Consider the following 27762-nt stretch of genomic DNA (forward strand, 5'->3'; position numbering starts at 1 on the left):
AGAGCAAAGGTGCTTCAGGAATTTGAATGCATCTTTCTCAGTTAGGAGAAGAGGTTGACTATGGTGTTTGGAGTTTGTTTTCTTTTCTTTCTTTCTTTCTTTCTTTCTTTCTTTCTATGACTCTTTTTGGGGGGTGGGGTGGGGTGGGGTGGGTGGCATTTGTTTAGTTTGGGGTTTGAGTTTTCCTATGCTGTTCTTCCATAAGAATATCATTTACATCTTCTGAGTGACATTCTGCTGAACCTTCCCTGCATGTTTGCAGACTTCACAAGCTTTCATGAGGTGGGGGAGACGAGGACAAACTATGTGTTATCTGTCTGTCTACACTATCTTCCTTTAACAGGAAGCAGAGACTAGCTCAATGAGTACTACTCAGGGCTTCAATTAACCTGATTAGTTCAGCACACTGCTCTTGTGAATGACAACTCACCCTGGAAACAAGGGAGCACTTTTTTCCTCCAGCCAACTCGGGACACCACCCCCCACCACGACCACAGAGATGCAGCCCCTCAAAAGGGTGCTGCCTGGGCTCCTACACTTCCTCCTACTCCCAGGTCAGAGACCAGAAGTGTGGAGACTGATTAGATTTGGTGTCCTCAGGAGATGAGGCAAACTCCTGCTGCCCAGGTGGCCTCACAGAGGGCTGGGAAAAGTTGTGTCCTATGGGCAGCTTCAAGCCCCTTCTTTCAGAGTTAGCCAAGCACATGATGGGGTTGGGTTTGGGATAGAGGACAAGGAGCTAGACAGGGAGGGATGAAGGAACCTAAGGATATTGCCAGGGTGGAGGTGGAGAAAAAGAGAGAAACATATACACACAAAAATAGATTTCATTAGCCCTTTCAGTACCTAGTAATATGTCACTATCACACATGCCTGGAAGAAAATAATTAGTGAATCCTGTAGTCACTTAGGGTCATCTAGAGCAAAGACACTGCTGAACCCCATCACCCTGATGCTAACTTCAGGTTTGGTTTCATAGTAGGATATCACAGAGTCGATTTGCAAATTAAAAGCTTTTCCCCAAACTCTGAAATCCTCCCATGTGCATGTGTGTAGGGAGTGCTGTGTGTGTACATGTGTGTTCAGTGGCATGTACATTCACACCAGCAAGCAGGATTTATTCTTGACAATGTGCTCTGTAAGACTGTCAACAGCTGGGTGTGTCACTGGCTTGTCTGCTCTGAGGTTCATGTCACCAATTAACCAATCAGGAGATGTGGGAGTCTTTGGAGTCTCAGGTATGAAAGTTTCTTTACATAACCATTATGCTACCTCCCCAGCACCCTTTCCTCTTCCTTTCTTCCTTTCTTCTTTTTAATGGCTATATAAAGAGACTCATACCTGAGGCACCAAAGACCGAGATTCAGTCTCCCACACCACCAAAGATAGAGCTGAGCAGTGTTCTGATTTAAAAAAAAAAAAAAATGAGGAAGAGATGCAGGGGTCTACATGTAAGCATATGAAAACAACCACTTTTCTCTTTTTTTGTATTATTGATTTAATAATGATGGACAAGATTGTAGGATAAGAGGATTACAATTCCATAACAACCCCACTACCAGACTTCTGTGCCCCATTTCCTCCATTGGAAGGTTCTCTATTCTTTATCCCTCTGAGAGTATGGACCAAAGATCTTTATGGCGTGCAGAAGGTTGAAGGTCTGGCTTCTGTAACTGCTTCTCACTAGACAGGGTCATTGACAGGTCAATCCATACTCCCAACCTGTTTCTATCTTTCCCAAGAGGGGTAGGACTTTAGGGAAGTGGGGTTCCAAGACACATTGGTGAGGTCATCTGCCCAGGGAAGTCAAGTTAATGTCATGGTAGCATCTGCAACTTTTTTTTTTTTTTACCTCCAGGGTTATCTCTGGGGCTCAGTGCCTGCACTATGAATCCACTGCTCCTGGAGGCCATTTTTTCCATTTTGTTGGTCATGTTGTTATTGTTGTTGTTATTGCTGCTGTGTTGTTGGATAGGACAGAGAGAAATCAAGAGAGGAGGGGAAGACAGAGAGGGGTAGAGAAAGATAGATACCTGCAGATTTGCTTCACCACTTGTGAAGCAACCCCCCTTCAGGTGGGGATCCTGGGGCTTAACCCAGATCCTTACTCCACTCCTTGCACTTCACGTCATGTGCACTTAATCCACTGCGCTACCTCCCTGCCGCAAATCTGCAACTTTTAAGTGCATTGTATCTAACATTCAGCATTTTATCTAATGTTGTGTCTCCTCGTTATGCAACAGCCACGCCTTTTTCTCCTTATTGTGTCAAAGAAGAAAAAAAAAAAAAAAAACCACAGACTCTACGTATCTACTCCATAGGCTTGAGATTAGACCTGGTGGTAAGTCAAATTTCAGAACACTACCCCAGAGGGCTGACAATTCTCTTTCTGGAAAGTTCATCTTCCTCAGCAATACCTGCAAGGGGCTGGAAGCAGAATTCTATAACTGAAAGGACTCTAGAAAACTCTTCACACTGTAACCTGGGAGGTAGATTAGTGGCTAAAGTATAGGACCCTAAAGGGTGAGGTCCTGAGTTTGATTCCTAGCATCAAATGTGCCAGAGTGAGTCCCTGGTTCTCTCTCTTTCCCTCTCTTGCTCATTAGTAAAGGTCATTTTACACCCCAAAAATATTCTTCATGTGGCCCTTTTTGAATAGCAGCCCCTTCTAGCAGCTGTGCTATGTTCTCCATGTATTATATGTTTACTCTGCCTCCACCACACAACAGCTTCAGCAGCTCTGCATACTCCATCTTCCAGATGTAAATTCTGGGGCCAAGGGACCCAATCTCTCCACAGAGAACACTGGCTGAGCTAGGGTCTGATCTCAGGCTGAGGCCAAGGGGTCTACCCAAGTTCAATAGCAAGGGTGTGAGTTTGAAGGGAACTTCAACCTGAGATGTTTCTGCCTTGAATGCTATGTCTGAAACAGCATTCTTCTGTTCTTAAATTTAAGAGACTCTTTGTTTACATTTAGTATTTCAACTTATTCTTTTTCTTTTCAGTCAAGTCTATGGCATGGAAAACTGCATGAGAGCAGGATCAATGTCTGTCCCATTCTCTGGGGTGTCCCCAGCACAGAAAACATGGGAGAATGTCAGTAAATATTTGTGAGAAAAATAGCTGGGATGGTGACTCAGTAGGTAGAGCACAGGACTTGCATGTGTGGCATTCAGTCCTTGGCAATGCATATGCCAGAGTGGTGCTGTGGTGGAAGGGGGAGGAACTCAGTAAAATAAACTAGACTTTTTAAAAAAGGTATGAGTAAGAGGAGGAGAAAATGGGAAAGAAGGAAGAGGAGAAAAAGAATAAATGTGAGCCTGAAAAAAATATATATGTATATAGTCAACCTATATCTATGACTTTGGGAGAACAATGTGGTTACCATTGGAGGGGATGGGGTACAGAACTCTGATAATGGAAGTGGTATAGAATTATACTATTATTTTATAATCTTGTAAATCACTAATAATTTTTTAAAGAATGAATAAATGAATCCCTGTCCAAAAGGATTTAGCTAATACCAGAAACTTCAGTAAGCTAGTTTTGCTTATAAGAAAGTTCCATTGCACAGCTGGGGGAAGTTGAGCAGACACAGTACAGGACTTATATGCCTGATAGTTCTGGTTTAATCCTGGTGCCTCATTCTTTCATATTATTCTCTCTTTCAAATAAAATAAACTCATCTCTTTTATATTTTATTTATTTACTGGACAGAGATATAGATATCTATAGGTAAGTGGGAGATAGGGGGGAAAGAGAAACACCTGCAGCACTGCTTCACAGCTTATGAAGCATTCCCCTTGCAGGTGATGACTGAGGGGCTTGAACACAGATCCTTGTGCATTCAACCAAGTACACTGCCCCCTGGCATTTTTCAAAAATAAAGGTCTAGGCAGTCATCACATTAAAAACAACAATTTGAATGGGCTGTATTATGTTCAAATTGTGAGCCAGCAGATTTTAAGTACCTGCTATGCAACAAGCCCAATGCAAAGAATTTCAACCCTCACAATTCTTCAAAATAGAGATAGCATCTCCCATCTTCAAGATGCAGAATCTTGTTGAGTGAAATAAGAAACAGAAGGATAAATATAGGATGATCTCACTCATAGCATAAGTTGAAGAAAAAAAAAAAGACCAGAAGGGAAAACACTAAGCAGAACTTAGACTGGAGTTGACGTATTGCACCAAAGTAAAAGACTCCTGGGGAGGAGGGAGAGTCCAGGTCCCAGAACATGATGGCAGAGAGGGACCTAGTGGGGGTTGTATTGTTATGTGGAAAATTGATAAATGCTATGCACGTACAAATTATTATATTTTACTGTCGACTGTAAACCATTAATCCCCCAATAAAAAAAATTTTTTAAATACAGAAACTTTCTGAACCTCTGAATCCTGAACATCAACTGAGACTCAGGTACTGGTACATAGAAATGGAGGTATTTGGGAGTCGGGCTGTAGTGCAGCAGGTTAAGCGCAGGTGGTGCAAAGCACAAGGACCGGCATAAGGATCCCGGTTCAAACCCCGGCTCCCCACCTGCAGGGGAGTCGCAGGTCTGCAGGTGTCTATCTTTCTCTCCTTCTCTCTCCATTTCTCTCTGTCCTATCCAACAACGGTGACAACAACAATAATAACTACAACAATAAGACAACAAGGGCAACAAAAGGGAATAAATAAATAAAAAATAAATATAAAAAAAAAGAAATGGAGGTATTTTATTTCTTCATCAAAATTTATGTTTCGTCCATCACACTAGATTTCTCTTTGGGAAAGTACTTGTTTCACTCATCGAACTGAATGAGAACACCAGAACTCAGACTTTAATCTGAGTTCTGCAATGGTGGATACAAAATTTGTGATGGATACAAAAATGTATATGTCAATGGATCATTGTTGGTTTTCTCAGTTCTTAAAGATTTTTGAAATTTATTTTATGAGAAATAAAAGCCAGAAATCTGTTTTGCTTTTTGAAATCAGTTCTATACTCAGCTCTGGTTTATGGTGGTGCTAGAGATTGAACTTGCGACCTCAGAGCCTTAAGCATGAAAAGTCTTTTGCAGAACAATTTTTGCTTTCTCCTAGGTCCTAGAGTATTGCTCTGGCTAGTATACTAGGGATCAAACCCAGCTCCTCATGCCCACAAGTCCTGAAGTCTGCCACTATACCACTATACCACTTTCCCAAACATAAATGTAAGATCTACTATGAAAACTGCTTGGGAGAGAGATTTAAAGTAAAACATGATGCTACATTGTTGGTGGGGATGCAAACTAGTACAGTCTCTTTGGAAAACTATATGGAGAATCCTTAAATAAAAATAGAATTGTATTATGATTCAGCAATACCACTCTTAGACATTTATCCAAAGGACATGCAAGCACTAATTCAAAGGGACATATGTACTCCTATCTATGTTCATATGTACTCATGCATTATTCGCAGTAACCAAAGAATGGAAGCAGCCTAAATGTCCATCAACAGATAACTGGTCAAGAAGTTGTGTATTAGACTTAGACCTAATAAATCTGAAGTCCATGTTGTACTGCCTAAAGAAGGCATCGTAAATTCTCTAATTGATTAGACTTAGAACAAATTAGCTTAGCAATCTAACAGAAAGGTCCAAAGAAGACAGATCCCAAAAAACTAATTCTGGTTAGGCTGAACAAATGACACTCAATGCCTAAACAACTGGGATAAAGTCTAAGGACGTCAGACAAAGAGAGGACTACAAAAGTTGGATAAGGTCAAGAGACAGGCTTGCTTAATAATGGCCCTTTTGATCACTATCACACTCACTGCATCACCACCTGGGGCCCTAGTCAGAGAACCCTTGGATTCCCACACAAATATGGTTGGCCTAAACCTCTAATGGAACCTTCTCTGCATCACTACTGGTCACTTCTATCACGAGCATCATCACAGGCCATCTTGTGGGCCCTCTCAGGACCTTATTATCACCACAGAGCAGCTATGGTAGGGATAGCCCCAGTCTTCGAAGGGAAGTTGTGGTATCCTGCCCTGTCACTTGAGGAAGATAGGTCCTGAAATGAGTGCAGCCTGTAATATTCCCTGATGTGACCATGAGCTGTGAGTTCAGACCAATAGGGCCTTAGAGGTCACACAGGCTCTGGTGATATATGGTGATATATATATATATATATATCACATATACATATATATATATATATACATATATATATGTATATATGTATATATATATATGCCCTGGATAAGGTGGATGGAGGTAAATAGTAAACAGGTAAATAGTTCATTCTATCCACAGAATATTTTCAAGAATGGGAGCTACTCTCTGCCCTAACCCAACTTCCTAGCCCTTTTCTCTACTCTGACACAATTTTTTCATACAGTGTTTTTATCCAACTTCATGCTAGCTATTAACCTCAAGCAAAGTTACCAGTTGTGGGCCCCTAGAAAGGTGCCTAGAATGAATTTCTGGGCTTTCTTCCACCCTAAGATCCCTAATTCATCTGCTCTGTTCCTACGTTTTGGTTCCTGTTCCTTAACCATTTTGTAGCACTTTATATCCTGCCACCTTCCAGACATCAAGTTGCAGACTCGACCATGATTCTACCCTGACATCTCTGGGCAGACGACCTCACCAATATGTCCTGGAACCTCACCTCTCCAGGGCCCTACCTCACTAGGGAAAGATAGAAACAAGCTAGGGGTATGGATCAACCTGCCAGTGTCCAAATCCAGCAGAGAAGAAATTTTTAAAAAAGAACTTCTACCTTCTGCACCCCAAAAACAACTTTGATCCACACTTCCAGTGGGGGAAAAGTGATAGAAAGAAGAGAATAAGAGGGCTCTGAACCCCAGCTCCATCAGATCCCAGAGAGAGAGAAGGAAAATGGGAGAGATAATTGGATGTGGTAATAGGGGGGGAAATTATGTACAGATGTAGACAGATAGTTGTAGAGATGACAGTTAACTCATATCTGCAATGTTGGAAGAACCGCAGTGGTTTGCAATGGAGGGACTTAGGATTCAGAACTCTTGTGGTGGGAACGGTGTGGAATTATACCCCTGTTGACATGTAATTTTTTTAAATCAATACTAAATTGCCAATAAAATAAAATAAATAAAAATTAAAAATTAAAAGAATTTGTGGGATATATACTCTGTAGAATACTGCTCTGCCATCAAAAAGATGATATTTTGTTTTCTGGGGAAAAAATAGATGAAAATGAAGGTGATTATGCTTAGTAAAATAAGAGGTGAAAGACCACTACTAGATGTTTCATTCATATTCAGAATCTAGAGAACTGAAACATATGAACTTACAAAAATATAACTGCCTCTAAGATTCTGCAGAAACTGCAGTAATTACTGCAGTAATTATTGTTGGGAGGGTAGGGGCACAGAATTTTGGTGGTAGGTTCAGTATGGAACTCAAACCCTGTAATCTTATAATCTTGTCAACCACTACTAATCACAGATAAAAATGACTTGTAAAAAAAATAGAATAAACATAGAAAGGATGACTTCTGGATACCAAAAAGATAAGTGAGACTATATGAACTACTCAGTGTACTTTTACCGGGAAGCTGAAGAAGAGGGAAAAAATCTGGCCGAGAACTAAGAGAAGGAACTTCTAATCACTTGCTTTATCACTAACACAACAGTTTGTTGGGTGACTAGTGCCTCAGTTTACAGACCGATAAAGTGGCATTAATATGTGCCTTCATAGTCCATACAGAGAATTCTCTGAAACATGACATGTTAAAGGTCTCAAAAGCTTTCCAAGTCAAGCAAATGTAACTGATTATTAAACTTACAGTGGTCAGTGATTTTGCTTGATTTATTTGGAAGTGTCCACAGGCTGGGACTGGGATACTGATCTTTAAAAGGAGTAGGATGTACCCTGCCTAAAGCCACAGAAAATACCTTATTGTTCACAAATTTTCTGAGATCACACACACACACTATTAGAATCCAGCTTTACAAAAACATGTTTGTGTAGAGAAGCATGGGGTCTTGATACTATAATAGAAACACTTAAGCAACTTTCTTTTTAAAGAACTTTCAAATAAATAAAAAGAGAACAGTCCCACTTGTGTTTTATCTTGTGTAGGGGCTGTGTGTGTGTGTGTGTGTGTGTGTGTGTGTGTGTGTGTGTGTGTGTGTACACCTGTGAAAGGAGTCAAACCTCACTCTGGCCCATGGTTTTTCAAACTGTCTTTCCACTGTAAGAAGGGACTTCAGTCACTAAAGCATAAGAGACTGTTAAAAGTGACATTTTAAGATAGTGTTAACAGATTAGAATACTAAGAGATGGAAAGTATTATAAGAAATAGAGGGCCTATCCCTATAACTGTATCTACTGAACTGTAAATAAAATAAAAACTAACAGGTCTAACACTCAGGGAGAGGGGGGAGGGGAGGAAGAGGAGGAGGAGGTAAAAACTCTGGCCAGGTCATGGCTGGCTGGAAAGGTTCCCTAGCTGCCCACCCAGCTCCTGCCCACACAGCCTGAGTGAGAGCACAATCCTGGATGCTGGCAGAGAGCCAGGCCATATGAAAAAGCAGTCAGCCAATATCCTAACATTTCATTTTGATAATTCATAATTTCCAATTCATTGATGGGAAGGGAGAGGAGAGAGAGAGAGGTGTGATTTCAACCTTGAAATGTCAACCGTGAGCCCCCAGGGCTCACACCCTGTTAAGTCATTTGGTTACATCAGACCAATATTTGGTCAATTGAACAGCAAATGAGGGGGGGGAAAGAAAAGTTCTTTAGAGCATCTTGATATTGATAGTGAGGCTTTTTTTTTTTTTAACCAGCTTGACATTAGTCAGAAGAGGAGACTCCTGTCCCATGGACAGAGTGACGACATCCAGATGAAAAGTACACACCGTACACACAGTGCAGTGCCAGCTCAGGCTGATCATCCCTTCTTCCCCTGTCCTGGCACTGCAAGTGTTAAAGAAAACAATGAGAGAACAAGTAAGTGTACAGGGGAGGATTTACTGGCATTTACTTTTAATCTATGGCCCTTCACTCTGTAGCTTATCTGGCCGCTGTCAGTCCTTTTTCCTCCTTTATATTTCATGAGGAGCCCCCCATGTGGCCACTGAGAGACAGAGTCCAAGTGTCTATAAGCTTTTTGTCAGGTAGAAAGAGGAGAAAAAGGAAAGGAACAAGAGGAAAAGCAAAGCTAAGAGGCATCTATTAGATGTCACTCGGCTTTTGTATTCATGTCAATGATTCAGGATTAGAGTATTTGAAATAATCTTATTGAGAGGAATCAAAAGGCCCACCGAGTGAGAGGCGGCTCTGTACCATATGGCAAAGACACGCACAATATCTTATTAAAGATGTGTTGGCTAACACCATTACTTTATATTATATTACAAAACTATTGTGCCTCCAACAGTTAGCGGGATGCCGTCGTTTCCGAGGGCCATTTTGGAGGTTATTGTGTGAGGTCCAGCCACGTAATTTACCAGCTTGTCTAGTTAAGTCCTTACCAGGCGGGCTTGGAGGCAAGTTGGGGATTGGAACCAAACACTTTCACTCTCGGAAATAAAAATCCCCCACAGTACAAGCAAGCTCACTCTGCTCCCTCTGACAGAGTGTGTTCTGCCCCCAGAATCTCTTTCGGTATGTTTGCATCATTTTACCATATACAATCCTCACACTCCCACCTCCATGGAAAATAGGCAAGGGTTGGGGGGGGCAGCCTTTTTGGCTTGATTCTCCCTTTCCCATGAGGAACACACACTCAACTTCACACTTTAGCAGAATTAAGGCAATTAAAATTCTGTTACAATAAGTACTGCAAAGTCAAAGCCTTTATTCGCTTCTGGACAAAGGCTTGTAACTGGAGAAAAGAGCTTGCAAGGAGAGTTATCTTCATCTGCCCACACCTTTAAAGACAGCCAGCAACTAAAGACAGGCCTGCACTGTTAGCCATATTTCATTGATTGCAACTGGAGTAATTCAGGTCACTTTTATATTGTCCCAGACAGTCTATAGTTACACCATTTGTAAAAGGAGGGATTCGAAGGGTGGAGGTGGGGCAAAGAAGAGTTAGTTGTCTATTTCAGATGATGCCACCTGTAAATTAAAATGATTAGAATACCATCTCTTCCTTAATTAAGAAGCTCATAATTGAGTTGTTTTTGTTAATTTGCTCAATTTTTATTTGAGGGTTTGGTCAGATGCAGGCAAAGGAGAGAAATGAGGGGGATTCATCAACAGAAAATTGCATTAGAAAAGCATTTGGAGGGGTTTCTCTCCTCATTCCAAGCAACTTCTCTTAGAAAAGCAAAAGTGTATTTAGTACAGTAATCTATTCTCATCACAAACTGACTGTGCAAAGTTGCTAGAGTACACACAGGGGACTGCTTCTCTGTATTTTTCCAGAACTGCCACAAAAGCAAAGTTACAATGATACAGGGTAGTAACCCGCACCCAAAGCTGACATGGGGCCAGCTACACATATGCACTGCTGATTCTCTGAAGCTCTGTTAAATACATTTCTTGGAAGGTATTGCCATTATTTCCTTTACAGGAAAACCACTGTTGTTCATTATACAGTGTCTGCACTAGCATTATGCCACGCAAAAGTACTTTGCATTATGATATATCGTCAGTGTATTTGAAATGCATTTTAATGTACCTTGGTTGTATATTTGGGAATAGCTGATCGTAAATGGAATAGAGACTGCTATTAGCTTATTGTATTCCTTATTTTCTTATCACAGTTGCAAACTGGTATGGGGCTCATCTCTTATTCATCATGGTATTATTTGATATGTGATAAAATTGAGAATGAGATTCTCTTGCATAAGTCTCATTGCTAATAATCACAGATGAATTCCCACTGAGAAAACAAATGTTTAAATACACAAGGGTTAATAAACAACTGTAAATTCATGCTTGATATGTTGAAGCTGGCTTTGCACTTTTAGAAAAATTGAAACCTCTCAAACCAACTAAAACAGCAACTGTCCTACCTGGGGCAACTATAAAGAGCGGGTCTTCTTTCCTCTTATTTTAACCCAGAGCTCAAGGTTAGGAAACTAGAGAAGCACAAAGGCTTCTGGGAATTCTGAGAAATGTATCTCTGGTTCTTTGCCTGCCAGCCAGCCTTTAGTGTATATTGCAGAGTGTTTGGTGGTTGATCCTTCCAAAAACTGGATAAACACCAAAGCCCTAAGAGTTGAAAGGTCAGTGAAATAAAGCCCTGAAGGTGGCTAAAGCTTCCTTTGTAAATGGAAAAATAGTGTATAAATATATATATGTTCATGTGACTTCAGGACTTAATTTTTACAGAAGGTAGGTAAGTTTTAATGAAGTTGCATCTGATAATAAAAGAAGAGGAAATCACCTATTTCTGAAGGGTCCAGACACATTCACAATATCAGGACTGTGAATGTTGTTCTTAAGATAGGCCCCATCCTGTTCAATGGTTTATAACATATATAATATAAAATATACATTATATATGTAATAAAAATATAGCATTTTATTTTTACATATTATAAATGAGTATATGTTATTTAGAACACATAGTATATATACATATACATGAATAAATATATGTATACAGGTATATATATTAATACTTTCCTCTCTTTTTCCTGTTATACAGATGACTGTATATATTATATAAACATATCAGGATCCACTTAACAAAAAAATTAACTTGGGAACAACATAAGTCTGAACTTTTCTAAAAAGTTCTGTCATGACATTTGCACTTCTTAAATGAAAGGCAACTCTATACAAAGCTGTTTCTCTAAACAACCCCATTGTAATTTGACTTGTCTGTTCACATAAAGGGGATAAACAACAGGGGAAATAAGCACACAAATATTTTCACCCCTGAACATTATATTTCAGAAAATAATCATAAAATAAACGCAATTAGTGTTGTCTAAATTAAAGTGATCTAGATGTAGAAGTCTTTAGAAAAACCCTGGGAGTAAGGAATATGGCTTTCTTCTTTGTAGAAGTTTCATGGGTAGTGTGACCTAAAGAACAGTCATTTCAGGGACAGAGAGATAGCTCACCAGGTAGGGTGTCTGCCTTGCCATGTGTGGCCCAGGTTCAAGTCCCAACACCACACAAAAAGTGCTATGGTATGACACCCCACCTATCTGTAAATTTTAAAAAGTGGTCTAAGCAAAAAAAGAAAAGAAAAGAAAAGAAAAGAAAAGAAAAGAAAAGAAAAGAAAAGAAAGAGAGAAAGGAAGAAGGAAGGAAGGAAGAAAAGATGTTTTTAATGTTACAGAATTTGTGCATTTTGTTCTAAGGGTGCATGTCAAGGCTTATATCTCAAACATAAAGGGATTCTTATAAATCAATACAGATAGACAAACCTGCTAAAGCCACAATAAACAAACCCAGAATCTTCAGCAGAATAGTAGTTGGTAGGCTTTTAAAGCCCATGTTATGGGCCAAGGCCTAGTTATGCACACATAATACTATATGCAAGGATCTATGCAAGGGCCCTGGTTCAAGGCCCTACCACTCCACACCTGCAGCAGGAATGCTTCACAAATAGTGAAGCAGGTCTGCAGGTGTCTATCTTTCTCTTTCCCTCTCTATCTCCCCTTCCCCCTCTCAATTTCTCTCTTCTGTCCTATCTCTAATAAATAAAATAAAAAATGGCCACCAGGAACAGAGAATTTCTAGTGCTGGCATTGAGCCCCAGCAATAACACTGAAGGTAAAAAAAAAAAAAAAATTTAAAACAAGATTTTTTTTTTAAATCCATGTTGTTCACATTGGCAGTGGGTAAGCTCAAAAGTTGGACTTTGCCTGAGTCACAGCAGATCTCCAAAGGGCTATATGCAGATTCACCATAGACAAGAGCAGATTATAGATCATAGGAGGGCAGAGGGTTAGACAATGTCAGCCTTTCCTATTCCTAGTGATTAAAAGAAAAACTCTCCTTGTTTATAGTGCAAGATCCACAAAACAAGAAAAGGAAGAATGTGGGATCTTAGTCTCCCTTACTTAATGCTGAAACTATTTCCTCAATTGCATTGGTCCTAAGTTGAAAAACCAAACAAACAAAGTTTGAGCCATTCCCTCTCCTCCCCTGCCCTGCCTGGTTCTGCCGGGAAAAATAAAAAGTGACTTGAGTCTTGCCGGAAACATTAGGGCTCTATGTGAAAGGAATCCCATAGCATGATTGGGGGGTGGGGTGGGGTGTGCTTTTGTTAAGGCCATCTGTATCCATCCACAGCACTGCTCAAAGACAATTTAGAGTAAAGGGTAAAAAAAGAGAGAGAGAGGGACTTTTGTGAAGCAAATCAAGAATGGATGATAATCCTAACTAGAGGTAGAATAGCAGTCTGCACAGTTAAAAATTCTGTTCATGCAAATGTGAAGAATTTCCACACCAAAAATGAAAATGGAAGGTTTTTTTAAATAAATTCAGAAAAACTAGGTTCCAAATTCAGACTACCCTATGTGACTTTTGTCATTATCATCTCTTCTGATTCTTACAAAGTAAACCTAATTAAGAACCTCCCTCATTAGTCTTCCAGAAAAATTAGCACAGCTTATGCTAATTACTCCTGCAAAATTTAATAAACTCGTTGAAATGGGAATAGTCTAATGAGGTTTTATTTATTGAACTAAGATAACTCCAAGGAAAAAGGTTAGGACACAAGGATATCCGATGTAGTAATAAAACTACAAGTTATTCAATTTCTAAACATGAATTTTATTGCAAACCTTTTAAATTCAAATGTGAGTTACTATGTGAATATGTTAAATCAATCTCCACATTAATTCAATAACTGCAAGTCATTTTTTGCTTTTTACTTTAACAACAATTACCACACATAGCCCTCTACCTCAGCGATAATGAAATTTGCTGTTATTAGTTCCTAGTCATGAGCTATTAAACATAACACATTTGACTTCTCCCATGTCTACACAGCCCAAATATCTGGATCATTGGGCACAGCCTGGGTTTTATAATTCTTAATCAAGCTATTTGGCATCCAGCAGAAATCAAATCTGGCAGCCCACTCCAGATGCATACTTCCTATACTGACAGGAATTTTCTTCTAAATTTTTTTGAAAATTTGATGAATCCTCACAAATGTAAGGAAAAGTTGGAATCCCAGTTTTCCAACACTGTAGAATTTACTTTGGGTGAAGGTGGGGAGTGGGGGGTTCAGGTCCTGGAACATGATGGCAGAGGAGGACCTAGTGGGGGTTGTATTGTTATGTGAAAAACCAGGAAATGTTACGCATGTACAAACTATTGTATTTTACTGTGGACTATAAACCATTAATCCCCCAGTAAAGAAAGTTAAAGAAAAATCTAACAAACAAAACAAACAAAAAGAAATCTACTTTCCTAAATCACAGTTTGCAACTGCTAGTTTTAACTCCACTTTTTTTTTACTATACCAGCCCAATGCCCCCAAATCACTGGCAGCAAATAACACAACCAACATTTAACACAGAAATAGCTTAGCCTGCACCACTGCCATATGACCAGAAAAGTCTTTTCTATCCAGCTATAAATAGTATTCCTGAATAACCACCGTTAAAATTCTTTTTTCCTGATAAAAATAGCAGTGTTCTCCCAAAATCTGAAGGGCAAGCAAAGGGAGCTAAAAATTAGAGGTGCCCAAAGGTGACTGTGTGTTAAGTCATGTTAAACCCCTCACAGGGTTTCCTCACCCTGGCTTGTAATTGCACAGTGCGTGCATCTTGTCAAAACAGTTGTTATTGCTCCTGAATGCAGGCCTCATAAGCTATTTTTACAAAATATGCAGAATTCACATCCATAAATCTGAAAGTAAATCAAACCCCAGGCACGTAGCACAGATATTATGCAATCGGTAATACAGAATCAAATTGGAAACTAGGAAATTCAAATACGATTGCCATCCTTTTTTTTTTTCTTTCTCTTTTCCTTCACTTTGCAGTAATTTTATGGAATTGAGAAATCTGTTCTGTTTTGCCCTTCCTTGTGTAAGTTCTTTTCTTCTTGTTACACTCATCTCTCATTGTTAAGAATGCAAGTTTCACATATTAGCAGATAGGACTGGCACTTTTAAGACTTCTAGCAGACGGAAGGACAAATAAATTCTGAAAAATTCAGGTGCAAATAAAAATAGCTAAATGGGGCCCTGCCTATCAGCTGGTATTATTGCTTGAAAAGACAGTCCATGGGAAATAAACATATGCTGGGACTTGTGCAGATCGTGCAGGTTTCTGCCATGTTTTCAAATGCTCTTCTCTGAACACACCAAGCCTGGCTACACACTGCTTTCTACTTTGTTGAATCAGAAAGGGAGGGGAAAAAATGAAAAGGATAACTGTCATGAGTAATATCTCTAAAGCCACCAACGGTATAAAGTACGTACTTATTTTGCCTAAATTGTTTGAACTACCCCAGCCAAGAAAAGGTTTTAAGTACCCTACTGGGACAGATGGGAGACGGCAACAAAAGAAGCCACACTAATGCAATCCAGGTAACACAATCCTGTTTCAAAAACACGGCCAGGCTAATTACAGCACTGCTGAGTCAAGTTTCCTCTGCCATCACAACCCACAGAAACGGGTCAAAATCAAATGTTATTCAAACCACAGTCCTATCAACCTTCTCTATCAGAGTCACAGCTTAAAACCCAACACAGGACTTAAAAGCTTAACCCATTCACAAGCAACAGCAACAACAACAAAAAAAAGTATTTTCATTGCGGGTGGCAAGGGAAGGTTCTTGTCATCATCTAAACCCAAAGGGAACGGTGTAGCAGAACAAAATGCTTAGCATTTCAAAATTGGATAGGGGAAGGGTTGTTAAGCTGGCCCTTTGATCACCACATTTTCCTTTTTAATGGAAGAGTAAGGAAAAAGTACGTAAAAATAGCAAATGGTATTTCCAAGAGGTGTATTTCACTGAAACAAACAGTATAATGATTCCCTTTTTTTTTTTTTAACCTATTCACTTGAGGATTTACTTCCCATTGTAGGAAAGAAATCAAATGAATGGCATGTCTGCTCTCACAGATAAACATATATTCTAATGCCATGGCAGTTCCTGGCCTCACCACATAGTTGACATTAACATGTGCTCACTTCGGATCAAGGGTAGTAATGCTTTTTTTTTTTTTTTTTTTGGGGGGGGAGCAGGGGATGAAGTTTAGGAGAGAAGAGCATTACTAGGGCTTTACTGTTCCTGCAGTACTTTTCCTTTTTCAGAAGAAAGAGACAGAGAGACACCATAGTACACACACCTCTATGCAGTGGGAGCCAGGTTCAAACCAGGGTTGTATGCATGGCATCACAGGCATGCTCCCAGGTAAGCTATTTGGCCAGCCTCATAAAGCTCATTTTGAACCACAAGTACATGTTTCTAGTGAAAGCTAATGAGAGAGATTTATTTAAATTATCTAATGCTAAGTTTGGTCATATAAACCTGATATGCCTAGCGGGCATTTGCACTGGGTTTCAGACAAAAAGTCAAAATCAACTTTATAATTTATATAATTAAATTATATAGGTTATGATGAAAAAAATGCCTTTTCACCTAACTGAAAAATAAAAAATAAGTGCATGAATAAATACCACAAAAGGTGAAAAATGGGAAAGACAGGTAGGGCTTTTGGATTGTTTTGGTTTTTTGTTTTGTTTTTTTTTGTCAAAATTCCCTTTTATCAAGTTCAAACAGAGTCAGTGATTCTTGTTGTTAAAATGCCTCCATGAGGTATAAGTCAGTCTTATTTCCCAGCTAGCTCTTCTCCTAGCTGACAACCAATAGTATCTGTAAACCTTCCAGGCCATTTAACTCTCAACAAGCAAGGCTATGTGACAAACGGTTTATCATACATGTTTCCATACAATGAATTTCAATAATTAAAATGTAAAATGAATATTTGGAATGCAGCTTTGCATAATACGAGCACATGCTGACTCAAATTGCACCCAACAACTAAAACAGATTTATTGTTCTACTGTGATTTACTTGGTCATGTCAGATTAGTAATATGGATCTCTTTAAAAACACAATAATTAAGACAAGCAGGATAAATTAGTCAACTCACAATACCATGTGAGCTACCATCAAACCCGGGAAATAACAGAAGAAAATCCTAGTTCACAGATCTCTTTAAAACTGCTTTTATGCATAAATAAAATCTTAAAATGTAGATGGATGATGGCCAACAGAACTACTGTAGCTAAAAGTGATAATGATTCAAACATTTTTCAAATAGAAGTTAAATATTTATAAGCACCCCACCACATTTCATAAATCACAAACTATTATTATTTTATTTCTGAAGCTTCCGGCATCACATGAGGGTTGAGCCACAGAAAGTCAGGAAAGGAGAAGAAATATATGTATTCTTTCAGGAGCATGAATCAGACACAAAACCAGAGCAATACAAGAAAACAAACCTCCAAAGAACATTCCATGTGACTGTCCCAGGAAATCGACGCAGCAGAAATCATGACCATCGGGCACGTTTAGGCCACACACATCCCCAACCCTCACCCGAAATGGCACCAGGCAGGTGTTTTATTATGAGGAGGAATACAAATCTAGTGAAAGTCGAGTGGTCCCTACCTGTCAATTATCACTGGATCTGAGGGAGTCTCATTTCGGTTGCCACAGCTTTTCTTGTCACAACAGCGGCTATGGAGCAAGAGCGAGAAGGATTTAATACAACCATTACATTGTAAAATCATCATTTAGGCAAACACCATGGTTCAAATTGCTGGGTTGCAAACGCTATAGTTACCGCAAAGCCCTACCTGGCAATCAACAGATCCCAGGGACAGAAACTTCTATGTGGGTCACCTATGGGTTAATGGCCAGGCTTAACCTCTCCCGGCATGGAGGAGGGTAAGAGGGGTCTCCAGGAGCCACACTGACAGCTGAAGACAGGGTCTCCCCACAGCTGTTGACTGAGGTGGCTGTGGAGTGCATTACAATTCTGTCTACCCAATGAGAGCACCCAGGGTTGTGGGTGGCTCAGCCACCCTCCCCTCAAGATCATCTTAATTGTGTGGAACGTGTCAGTAACAAGGGATGAGTGATTTCTCCCCCCTCCAGTCACTTTTGGATTGAACGGCTGCCTTTCCTTCTCCTTTCGCTTTTATGGGTGAGGATGGGTCCTTCAGCCACAGCCTGTCCGAACCCCTGGAGCTGTCACTGTCTGTTTTTGAACCTTTACTGGGAGAATAAAAGTACAATGTGATCATTATGACAGGACAGCAAGACACACACAAGGCCTCAGAGACACTGAGTTCTGTAGTGTTGGTGCCTGGTACCTGCCACCTCTACCCCTTTCTGGAAAACTATAGACAGTGCATCCACAGGCTGACTGAGACAAAGCAGTCGTGGGCAGGCAAGGCACCTATAAGCAGAGTCCCACCCCCACTGTGACCTCAGGCCTGCCAGGGCTTTTCAAGCTGAGCTGCTTCTAAAGGGTAAAAAATTGGTGTTTTCTGGAAATCGCCCATGGTCGATGGAAAACTAGCCATCTGAAACATGTGTGCAAATAAAAAATGTGCCTGCTGGCCAGACCACACCAGGCGCACTACAAGAACAAGTATTTGATCATTTGGGGTCGGGAGGAGGGAGATCTACTTGACCATGTGATACAAAAGAAGCATGCTTTCTTCACACTCTCTTACACACACACACACACACACACACACACACACACACACACACACACTATAGTGAATCACAGAGCCTAGATCTAGAGAGCCACTGGGAAGACTTGAACACTGACCTCCATTTTCAGGACCCAGAAATAAAGCTTCGACAGAGGGATACTTGCACCCAAGTTGGGGAAGCCTCATATCCTGAGAAGGCAATTAGCTTTCTGCCATGGTACTAGCTCTGGCTCTCTATCGTAGCTTCTGAAAGCAATGGTTAGGACCAACAAAATAGCTCACTTGAATAGTGAGCCTGTTTTGTCATGCACATGATCCAGATTGGAGCCCAGCCCCTACCACACTGGAGGAAGCTCTAGTACTTTGGGGACTCTCTCTCTCTCTCTCTCTCTCTCTTTCTTCTCTCTCTCTCTCTCTCTCTCTCTCTTCTCTCTCTCTCTCTCTCCATTTGAAAAAGTAGGCCCAGAGAACCTCAGCAATAACAAAATTTAAAAGTGATTAATTAACATGAGAGGAAGAGAGGGGAAAAAGGAAGGGAGGGAGGAAGGAAGGTAGGTAGGTAGACAGACAGGAGCCAAGAACTAGCTCACCCAGTAAAGCACAGAATTTACCAAATATAAGGATTTAGATTTGAGCCTCCAGCACTACATAGGAGCACCATGCACAAGGGAAGCATCACTAATGGTAAAGAGATGCTATGATCTCTCAGTCTAATACTGAAAAGAGTCCACCAGAGGGTGGAGTCACACAGGTACAAAAATCCCTAGCAGAAAGGGGGAAAAAAAAGCTAAGAACAGCATTCCCTCTGTCAATGTCCCTGGCAGAGGGGGGAGAACATCCAATCCACCCCTAAGAAATCATTGCATCTGGCACTGCCAATGTAACCTCAGACAGGACTCAAAATTCAATAAATCTAGGAACTCTTTTCATAGCAACATTAATAACTCATTTTTCTTTTAATGTTTCTTTTTTAAATTTTAAATATTTATTTATTTTCCCTTTTGTTGCCCTTGTTGTTTTTCATTGTTGTTGTAGTTATTATTGTTGTTGTTATTGATATTGTCGATGTTGGATAGGACAGAGAGAAATGAAGATAGGAGGGGAAGAGAAAGACAGACACCTGCAGACCTGCTTCACTGCCTGTGAAGCGACTCTCCTGCAGATGGGGAGCTGGGGGCTCTAACTGGGATCCTTACGCTGGTCCTTGCACTTTGCGCCACCTGCGCTTAAGCCACTCCGCTACCACCCAACTCCCAAGAACTCATTTTTTAAGTTGATAAATTTGTACAGCCTGAGAATTATGTTATAAACATCCAAATGGCCCTTAGCAGGAAGAGAAAAAAAAAGTTTCTTCAGCCCTGCTCTCTGGGAATCAGCAGGTTTCCTGAGGTCATGTCATCACCACACAGCATAGCTAGCATCCTCTAAAAGGGGACGTTGGAGCTATGCAGGCCAGGTGGCTAAAAATGGTGTCTCTCAAATGAACCCACTTTTAAATACAAATAAACTAGGGTCAGGCAGTGGTGCACCTAGATGAGCACACATAGTACCATGCATGAAGACCTTAGTTCAAACCCCTGGTTCACACCTGGAGGGAAGAGGCTTCAACAAGTGGTGAAGCAGTGTTGCAGGTGTCTCTCTCCCCCCCTTTCTCTCTGTTTACATCTAGACCAGAAATGAATGAAAAGAGGAACAGGATGACCACCAGGAATGTTGGAGTCATCTAGCAGGCACCAAGCCCCAGAAATAACCCTGATGGCAAAAAGAGAGAGAGAGAAAATAATATATATGTGTGTGTGTGTGCTTAATGCATATATATGCATATGTGTGCTACATTTGTACAGTGTATATGTGCAAATATGAAATTCCATATAGCATTATAAAGGACACACTACAATGGAAAGAAATTTGTGTTATGTTATGAACTGAGAAAACTGAGTTGCAGAATAGCATGCATGAGAGGGTCTAATACTTGGGAGAAAAAATAGTGGGGGGGAGAGGGAATCTGTACCAGGTAGGATCCCTTTCTCATGTCACTCAGTCCTATGCACAAAATCACACCACCTCCAAGAGGCCTCCCTGGCTAGCCTGGCACCCTGCATCCCTTAACCTGCTCACTCTTCTCCCTAGCCTGGAACATATCTCTGATATTTCTTTGTTCCTTGCTGTCCCCCCCTCTAGAATGTCATCACCCCAAGATTGGTTCTCAGATGATATTGCTCACCTCTGCAACTAGAACAGAGCCCCACACATAGTAGTCTCATTGGAAAGCACTGTATGAGGAATGTATAGAAACATCAAAAGTGGGCTAGTGATGAGATGGCATATATTCTGAATCTAAAGTTAATTAATTTACTTTAGCTCTAGAATTACTCTGAGACCTTTAAAAAAATAAATAAAATAAACATCAAAAGTGTCTGATGTTTCTGCTGCAAACAGTGATTTGAAGAGACATGTACAGTTCTGTGTTCATAGCGACAGTATTCACAAAAACCAATATATGGAAGCAGTCTAAATGCCCATCAACAGATGACTGGATAGAGAAAACATTATGGGGCATATACTCCATGGAATACTACTCTGCAATCAAAAAGATGATGTTATGTTCTTTGGGACAAGAACTATGGAACTGGAAGAGATTGTAATTAGAAAATAAGAGATAGAAGACAACTGCCAACTGGTTTCACTCATATGTGGAGTAGAGAATTAAAAAAGTAAAACAAGGGAGCCAGGCAGTAGCACAGCGGGTTAAGCGCAGGTGGCACAAAGTACAAGGACTGGCATAAGGATCCCGGTTCGAGTCCCCAGCTCCCCACTTGCAGGGGAGTTGCTTCATAGGTGGTGAAGCAGGTCTGAGGTGTCTGTCCTTCTCTCCCCCTCTGTCTTCCCCTCCTCTCTCCATTTCTCTCTGTCCTGTCCAACAATGACAACATCAATAACAACAACAATAATAACTATAATACAACAAGGGCAACAAAAGGGAATGAATAAATAAATAATTTTTTTAAAAAAAAGTAAAACAAAACAAAGCATAAATTTCCAAAAAACAAAGGAAAAAAGTAGCCACACTGAAAACTATCTGTAAGATTTTGTGAGAACAAAGACAGTTATTGAGGGAAGAGCTCAGAATTCTGGTGGTGGGTACAGTATGAAAATAGACCCCTGTCCTATTAGCTTATAATCTTGTAGATCACTATTAAACTGTTAACTAAAAAAAAGAAAGAAAAAGAAAAATCCTCAGAAACATAGTAAAATTATAAATCAGAAATATATATCCATAGGCCACACAAAAGGAGCAGAAGTAAGGAAGAATCGAGTATGCACAGTTCTTTTTCTCTCCACTTTTCTGTCTTCTGCTGGGTTTACCTGGTGACTTTACTATTAAAAAGCTGAGAAGCAATTGACAGAAGACACACTGACCCTCAAACCCAGCTTCCCAGTCTCAGCTCTTCAGAGAGCGAGGGCTTGTCTTCCCTGGAGCACCCTTGCTCACTCTGAGCCTTCTGTTGAGCCCAGGAGGGAGGCCTAAGCCCAGGTGGAGAAGCAGGAAAATTAGGAGTTCACTTCTGTGGACAACAGGCAGGGGCTCCGATGGGAACAGCACAGCCCAAGAAGCAAAGGCCAGCCAAGAAAGCTCTAGAAGGGGAGGCGGGAGGTAGCACAGCGGGTTAAGCGCACGTGGTGCAAAGCGCAAGGACCAGTTTAAGGATCCCGGTTCAAGCCCCCAGCTCCCCACCTACAGGGACATCGCTTCACAGGCGGTAAAGCAGGTCTGCAGGTGTCTGTCTTTCTCTCCCCCTCTGCCTTCCCCTCCTCTCTCCATTTCTCTCTGTCCTACCCAACAATGACAACATCAATAACAACAACTACAACAATGAAAAACAACAAGGGCAACAAAATGGGGAAATAAATAAATTTTAAAAAGAGAGAGAGAAAGCTCTAGAAGGAAAAGGCTGTCATGTGGCAGAATGGAGTCACACTGAGAATTCTGTCCTTGTCACTGTGTGACTCTGGGTGGGCTCTTGCTAGGTGTGGCATGCTCATGGCTGGATGGCTGAGGAGGGCTTTGGGTCACATTCCCTCTGGTTCTGTAGCCTTTGTGGCAGGAGAAGACACTGGTGACATCCCCGTATAGCACCCCCCAATGTGGACAGCCCGAGACAAACACTCAAAAGGCCTTCTCTAGTTTCCTAGTGTGCGTTGGTGGCCAGCAACACACACACACCCCCAGCAAAAAAAAAAAAAAAAGCCTGGGCAAGGAACACCTAAGGGGCTCCCAGTCCCAGGCCCACAGCCCCTCACCGGAAGCCACAGAGCCCTGAAGAGGGCTAAGCTTGGCAATAGCACCATCCCTAAAACAGGCCTTAACCGACAAGACAAGCCAGCCGACACATGTAGGTCCAGCTCTTCACAAGTTCCTGATTGCGTCACTGTGCTGAAGGGTCAGCTGAACACCTGGCTGTACTGCCCCCAAGATGCCCAGGTGGCACATTAGGCCAAAAGGCCAAAACACAGAGGCCACTGGCATCCCTGCAGCTTCTCTAGGAGCTGCTCCTTCTAGAAACAGCAGCACCTGGAGCCCAGCACATGTCTCCGCCCAGCACGTGTTGTCCAGAGCTCTGCAGGTGTGTCAGCACAGCCACCTGGCTTTTACAACGCATGCGTGGATTTTTGTTGGTGGTGTTGGTGGTGTTTTTGTTGTTGTTTTTGTCTGCCACCAGAGACATCACTGGGGCTTTTGCCTGTACAACTCCACTGTTTCCCATTGTCTTTTTTTTTTATTTCCTTTTTTATTTTTTGATAGAGGTGAGAGACAGAGAAGGGAGGAGAGACATGTACAACACTGCTCCATAACCTGTGTAGCTTCTCCTCCTGCAGTGGGGACCAGGGCCTATTGGTTTAAAAAGACTTATTTTATTTTTTTAACTTTTTATTTATTTTATTTGATAAAACAGAGAAGAATTGACAGGGAAGGGGGTATGGAGCAGGAAGAGGATGGGACCTGCTTAATGGCTCATGAAGTTCCCCCACACACACACCCTGCAGGTGGGGACTAGGGGCTCTTGAACCTAAGACTTTGCACATGGTAACACATGCAGTTAACCCAGTTAATGCCACCACCTGGCCCCAGAACTGGGGACTTGAACCCAAGGCCTATTACATGGAAACCTGTGTGCCCTATCAGGTGTGGACCACCCAGCCCCTAAAACAATCACTACACATGAGGCTCTTCTCTTTCCTGTGTAACGTAAGCATGTTTGTCTGTTTGTTTATAGGCAGGTACTGCCCTCCTAATGCCAAAGTATTGGAGCTTTGTGCTTCCCCTTTGCCTCCCTTAGACTTGCCCCCTCTAGTTGGACAGGTTCCTACTGGTTGACATTTTTAACACATACATGCCTGGTTCGATTTTCTTATTTTTTTATTTCTATTTCTTCATTTATTGCAGCACTGGGAGAGGAACCCAGGGCCTCAGACATCTTCATTTCCCATCTCTGAGCAGTCATGCCAGACCATTTTTTTCATTATTTTTTAAATATGTATTTATTTATTTATTTATTTATGCGAGGCGGGTGTGCTTCACTCTGGTACATGTTATGGCAAAGATTAAACTCAGGACCTCATACTTCAAAAAGAAGTTCTCAAAAGCTCTAGCTACTACACTACTTCTGAAGTAATTTTCATAATCTTTAGAAAGAGAGTGGAAGAGGAGAGAGGGAGAGGGGGGAGGGAGGGGAGATAGAGAGAGAGAGAGAGAGAGAGAGAGAGAGAGACTGACTACAGCAACTTTTCTCTAGTGCCATGAGTCTTGATGCCATAGTGAAGTGCTTACTTTTCTTAGTAGGCTAATTCCAAGATCCCTGCCTGGTTATTTCTGTTTACAAAGCTCACTAAGTTTTAATTCAAATAAATTAATAAAGGCCAGGTGTTGGCACATCCGTTAGAGCACACATGTTAAAATGCAGAAGGATCTGAGTTCAAGTCCTCACCTGCAGGGGGAAGCTTCAAAAGTGGTGGTACCAGTCTGCAGGCTTCTCTCCCTTTATATCTCCCTCTTTTCTGTCAATTTCTGTCTCTACCAAATTAAGTAATTAACTAAGGCCTTGCTATACCTTCTTTCCTGTTCTATTCGTCTCTTCACTGTCCAGGTCTCTCCTTGCCAGAGTTGGGGTGCTGCTGGCCACATGAACTCCAGAAACCTGCTTCTAGCTTCCAGCACCTATACCTACTTAAGCCTCCTCACTCAATCTTACCCATGACTTGGGGTGCTTCTCTCACTCTTCCTTCCATCTGGGCCTCCCTGGCACCTAATATAAGGATGACACCCCCTTTTTGAAACTGAACCCTTCCTTTTAGTCTTCTGCCCCAGCATGTTCAGGATTCTTTTTCTAACTCTCAAATACTCCCTTTTCCAATTAATGGGGTTTCCCCCCAAGAAGACTTCCCTGGTCACTTGCCCCACAGAAGCCCAGATTTTCAGCCCTCATCTTTACAAAATGACCACTGGCCTCTGACCTTCCACCTCCAGACCACAGAACCCCAAGAAGTAAACAGGCACAAATGTTATGCCATTTCAAGAACTCTGCTGCCAGATCCACATACATACACCCAGTGCATCCCACCTGACGCATGTCCTCTCACTCTCAATAGCCCCAGTTCCTGATCCCCTCCCGTCTCCTCATAGTCTGCATGTCCATCTGCTAGGGATCCCTTCTCCCAGGTTACCTGGTGAGAACCTCAGGCTACAGAGCCCAGTCCTTTCAGCTCCAGATTCCACAACACTTTGCACAAAGCAAGTGCTGGGAAAATGAAGGCAGGCATCCTTCACCACCAGCCGGGGGGGGGGGGGGGGGAGGCCATTCCTTCCTCTCCTTTCAGAAGTCTCTAATCTTTCCTTCTACTGTGCAGTTATCTGCTAGGTACTCAGTAAGACACTAGGAGGTTGCTGCTATAGCTACTATTTTTTTTTATTCATTCATTTATTTAAGAGATGGTGGAGAGAAGGGGGAAGGGAAAGGGGAAAAGAAGAGATAGGAGAAGGGGAAGAAAATGAGAACCAAAGCATCACTCTGGCATATATGATGCTTATCCAACTCAGGACCTCACCCTTGAGAGTCTAGCACCTTATCCACTGTGTCACATACAGGGTCACGCTATGGTTACTATTACTACTAATACTAACTCCTGTCCTACAGAAAATGGCAAGAGGCATTTGGTGCTCCTATGCACCAAACAGTTTGGCAAACATCTGTGGGGGCACTGAGTTTTAAGGGTTACTCTACTGAGTAAGTCATCCCCCACCCCTATTTCTCAGGGTAGATACCTGAAAGCCGTTAACCTCCCTGCCTTCAAGGAGCTCTTAATCCAGCAAAGGAAGAGTCCCTCCAGAGGTCAGTCCTTAGTGGACCATGGAAGATGAGTGTTTCCATAAACAGAACACCCACCCCCACACCTGTCCCATACACCTTCTGCCTGCCCCAGAATCTGAGAACTGGGGCTCACCCAACAGGCATAGCTCCTACTGCATTCATATCCAAGCCACAGAAATATCCAGGTACACTGGAAAGCAAATCCTGCTCTTAACAGTCCTTGAGGGGCATTCATATTTGAAGAATATGAAGGATGCTTGGGCAGAATGCTGGTTGGGACAGTAGATTCCACTGAGCCAGAAATGCAGGGAGATAACTGAATGGTTATGCAAAAGACTTTTGTGGCTGAGGCTCTGAGGTCCCAGGTTCAACCCCATGCACCACCATAAGCCAGAGCTGAGCAGTGTTCTGGTAAAAATAACATGCATGCATAAAACTAAAATAGGAGCCAAGCAGTGGTGCACTTGATAGAGCAACATGTTACAATCCACAAGGATCTGGGTCAAGTCCCCAGTTCCTACCTACAGTGGGGAAAACTTCATGAACAGTGAAGCAGTGCTGCAGGTGTCTTTCTTTCTCTCTCCCACTCTATCCCCCATCTTGATTTCTCTCTGTCTCTTTCCAATAAATAAATATAATATTTTTTAAAAAAATAATTAAGTGAGAGAAGAGCAAGAACTCCCACAGAATGTCATGGGAAGAGTTTTTCCCCAGCCCTCCCAGGACCTTGTCTTCACTATAAAGCAACAATGGTAGGGATAGCCCCAGTCTCCAAAGGGAGTCTGGCTTATCATGCCCTGCCACTTGAGAAAGAGTGGTCCTGAAATGAGTGCAGCCTGCAATGTTCCCAGCTGTGACCATGAGCTGCATGCTCATAACAATAGGAACTTATAGGTTACACAGGCTCTAGTGCTAAATATAAATATATGTATATGAATGTATATAAATATATGGGCCCTAATATAATTTTAGCTACAGAAGGTATTTGCTGCCTTAATCCAACTTTCTAGCCCTTTTCTCTACTCTGAGACCATTGTCTCAGACAATATTCTTATCTAACTTCAGGCTAGCTATCAAATCCAAGCAAAACTACTATAGTTGTGTGCCCCTAGGAACATGCCTAGAATGGATTTCCTAGCTTTTTTCTACACTAAAATCCCTAATCTTATCTGCTCTAATCCTACATTTTGGTTCCTATTCATTAACATTTTGTCTCAACTTAGGTCATGCCACCTTCCAACACCAAGTTGCAGATGCTACCATAACGCCATCCCGACTTCTCTGGGCAGATAATCTCACCAATGTGTCCTGGATCCTCATACCTCCAGAGCTCTGGTCCATTAGGGAAAGATAGACACAGGCCCGGGGAGGGGGGGGGAGGGCGGTGGGGGTGGGTAATGGATCAACCTGTCAATGCCCATGTTCAGCAGAGAAGTAATTACAGAGACCAGAACTCCTACCTTCTGCACCCCAAAAACAACCTTGACCAATACTCCCAGTGGAGAATAAATGATAGGATGAAGAGGATTATGAACTCCAGCTCCATCAGCACCCAGAGAGAAAAGGAAAAGGAAAAAGACTTATGGAGGTAGTTATGTTGTCATGAATGGCTTGGAGGGGAAGAGAGGATTGAATCAGGAGAAAAAGGGGCCAATTATGTAAAACTGTGGACAGATAGTTGTAGAGATGATGGTTAGCCCATGTCTACAATTTTAGGGGAACTGTGGTGGTTTACAGTGGAGAGACTGAAGATTCAGAACT

General features: G+C 41.6%; 1 protein-coding gene, 1 long non-coding RNA gene and 1 other non-coding gene across 11 annotated transcripts in view; 2 read left to right on the forward strand and 1 right to left on the reverse strand.

Moving 5' to 3' along the window:
* LOC132540219 (uncharacterized) overlaps positions 1–27762 on the forward strand; it is a 994902-nt gene that overhangs the window by 470051 nt on the left and 497089 nt on the right. The window lies entirely within an intron of this gene.
* The window catches only part of EBF1 (EBF transcription factor 1), a 433103-nt gene that overhangs the window by 384609 nt on the left and 20732 nt on the right, over positions 1–27762 (reverse strand). For all 9 annotated transcript variants that reach the window (XM_060198065.1, XM_060198064.1, XM_060198063.1 and 6 more), the window contains exon 6: positions 17577–17645. In XM_060198065.1, the coding sequence (XP_060054048.1) occupies positions 17577–17645 (69 nt within the window). The remainder of the gene's footprint in view (positions 1–17576; positions 17646–27762) is intronic.
* Positions 20941–21018, forward strand: LOC132540615 (small nucleolar RNA SNORD45). Its single transcript, XR_009551805.1, has one exon. It is a non-coding gene; the product is annotated as a small nucleolar RNA SNORD45 (small nucleolar RNA).

This window comes from Erinaceus europaeus, chromosome 9 (genome assembly GCF_950295315.1).
Source record: "Erinaceus europaeus chromosome 9, mEriEur2.1, whole genome shotgun sequence".
Classification (NCBI taxonomy): domain Eukaryota; kingdom Metazoa; phylum Chordata; class Mammalia; order Eulipotyphla; family Erinaceidae; genus Erinaceus; species Erinaceus europaeus.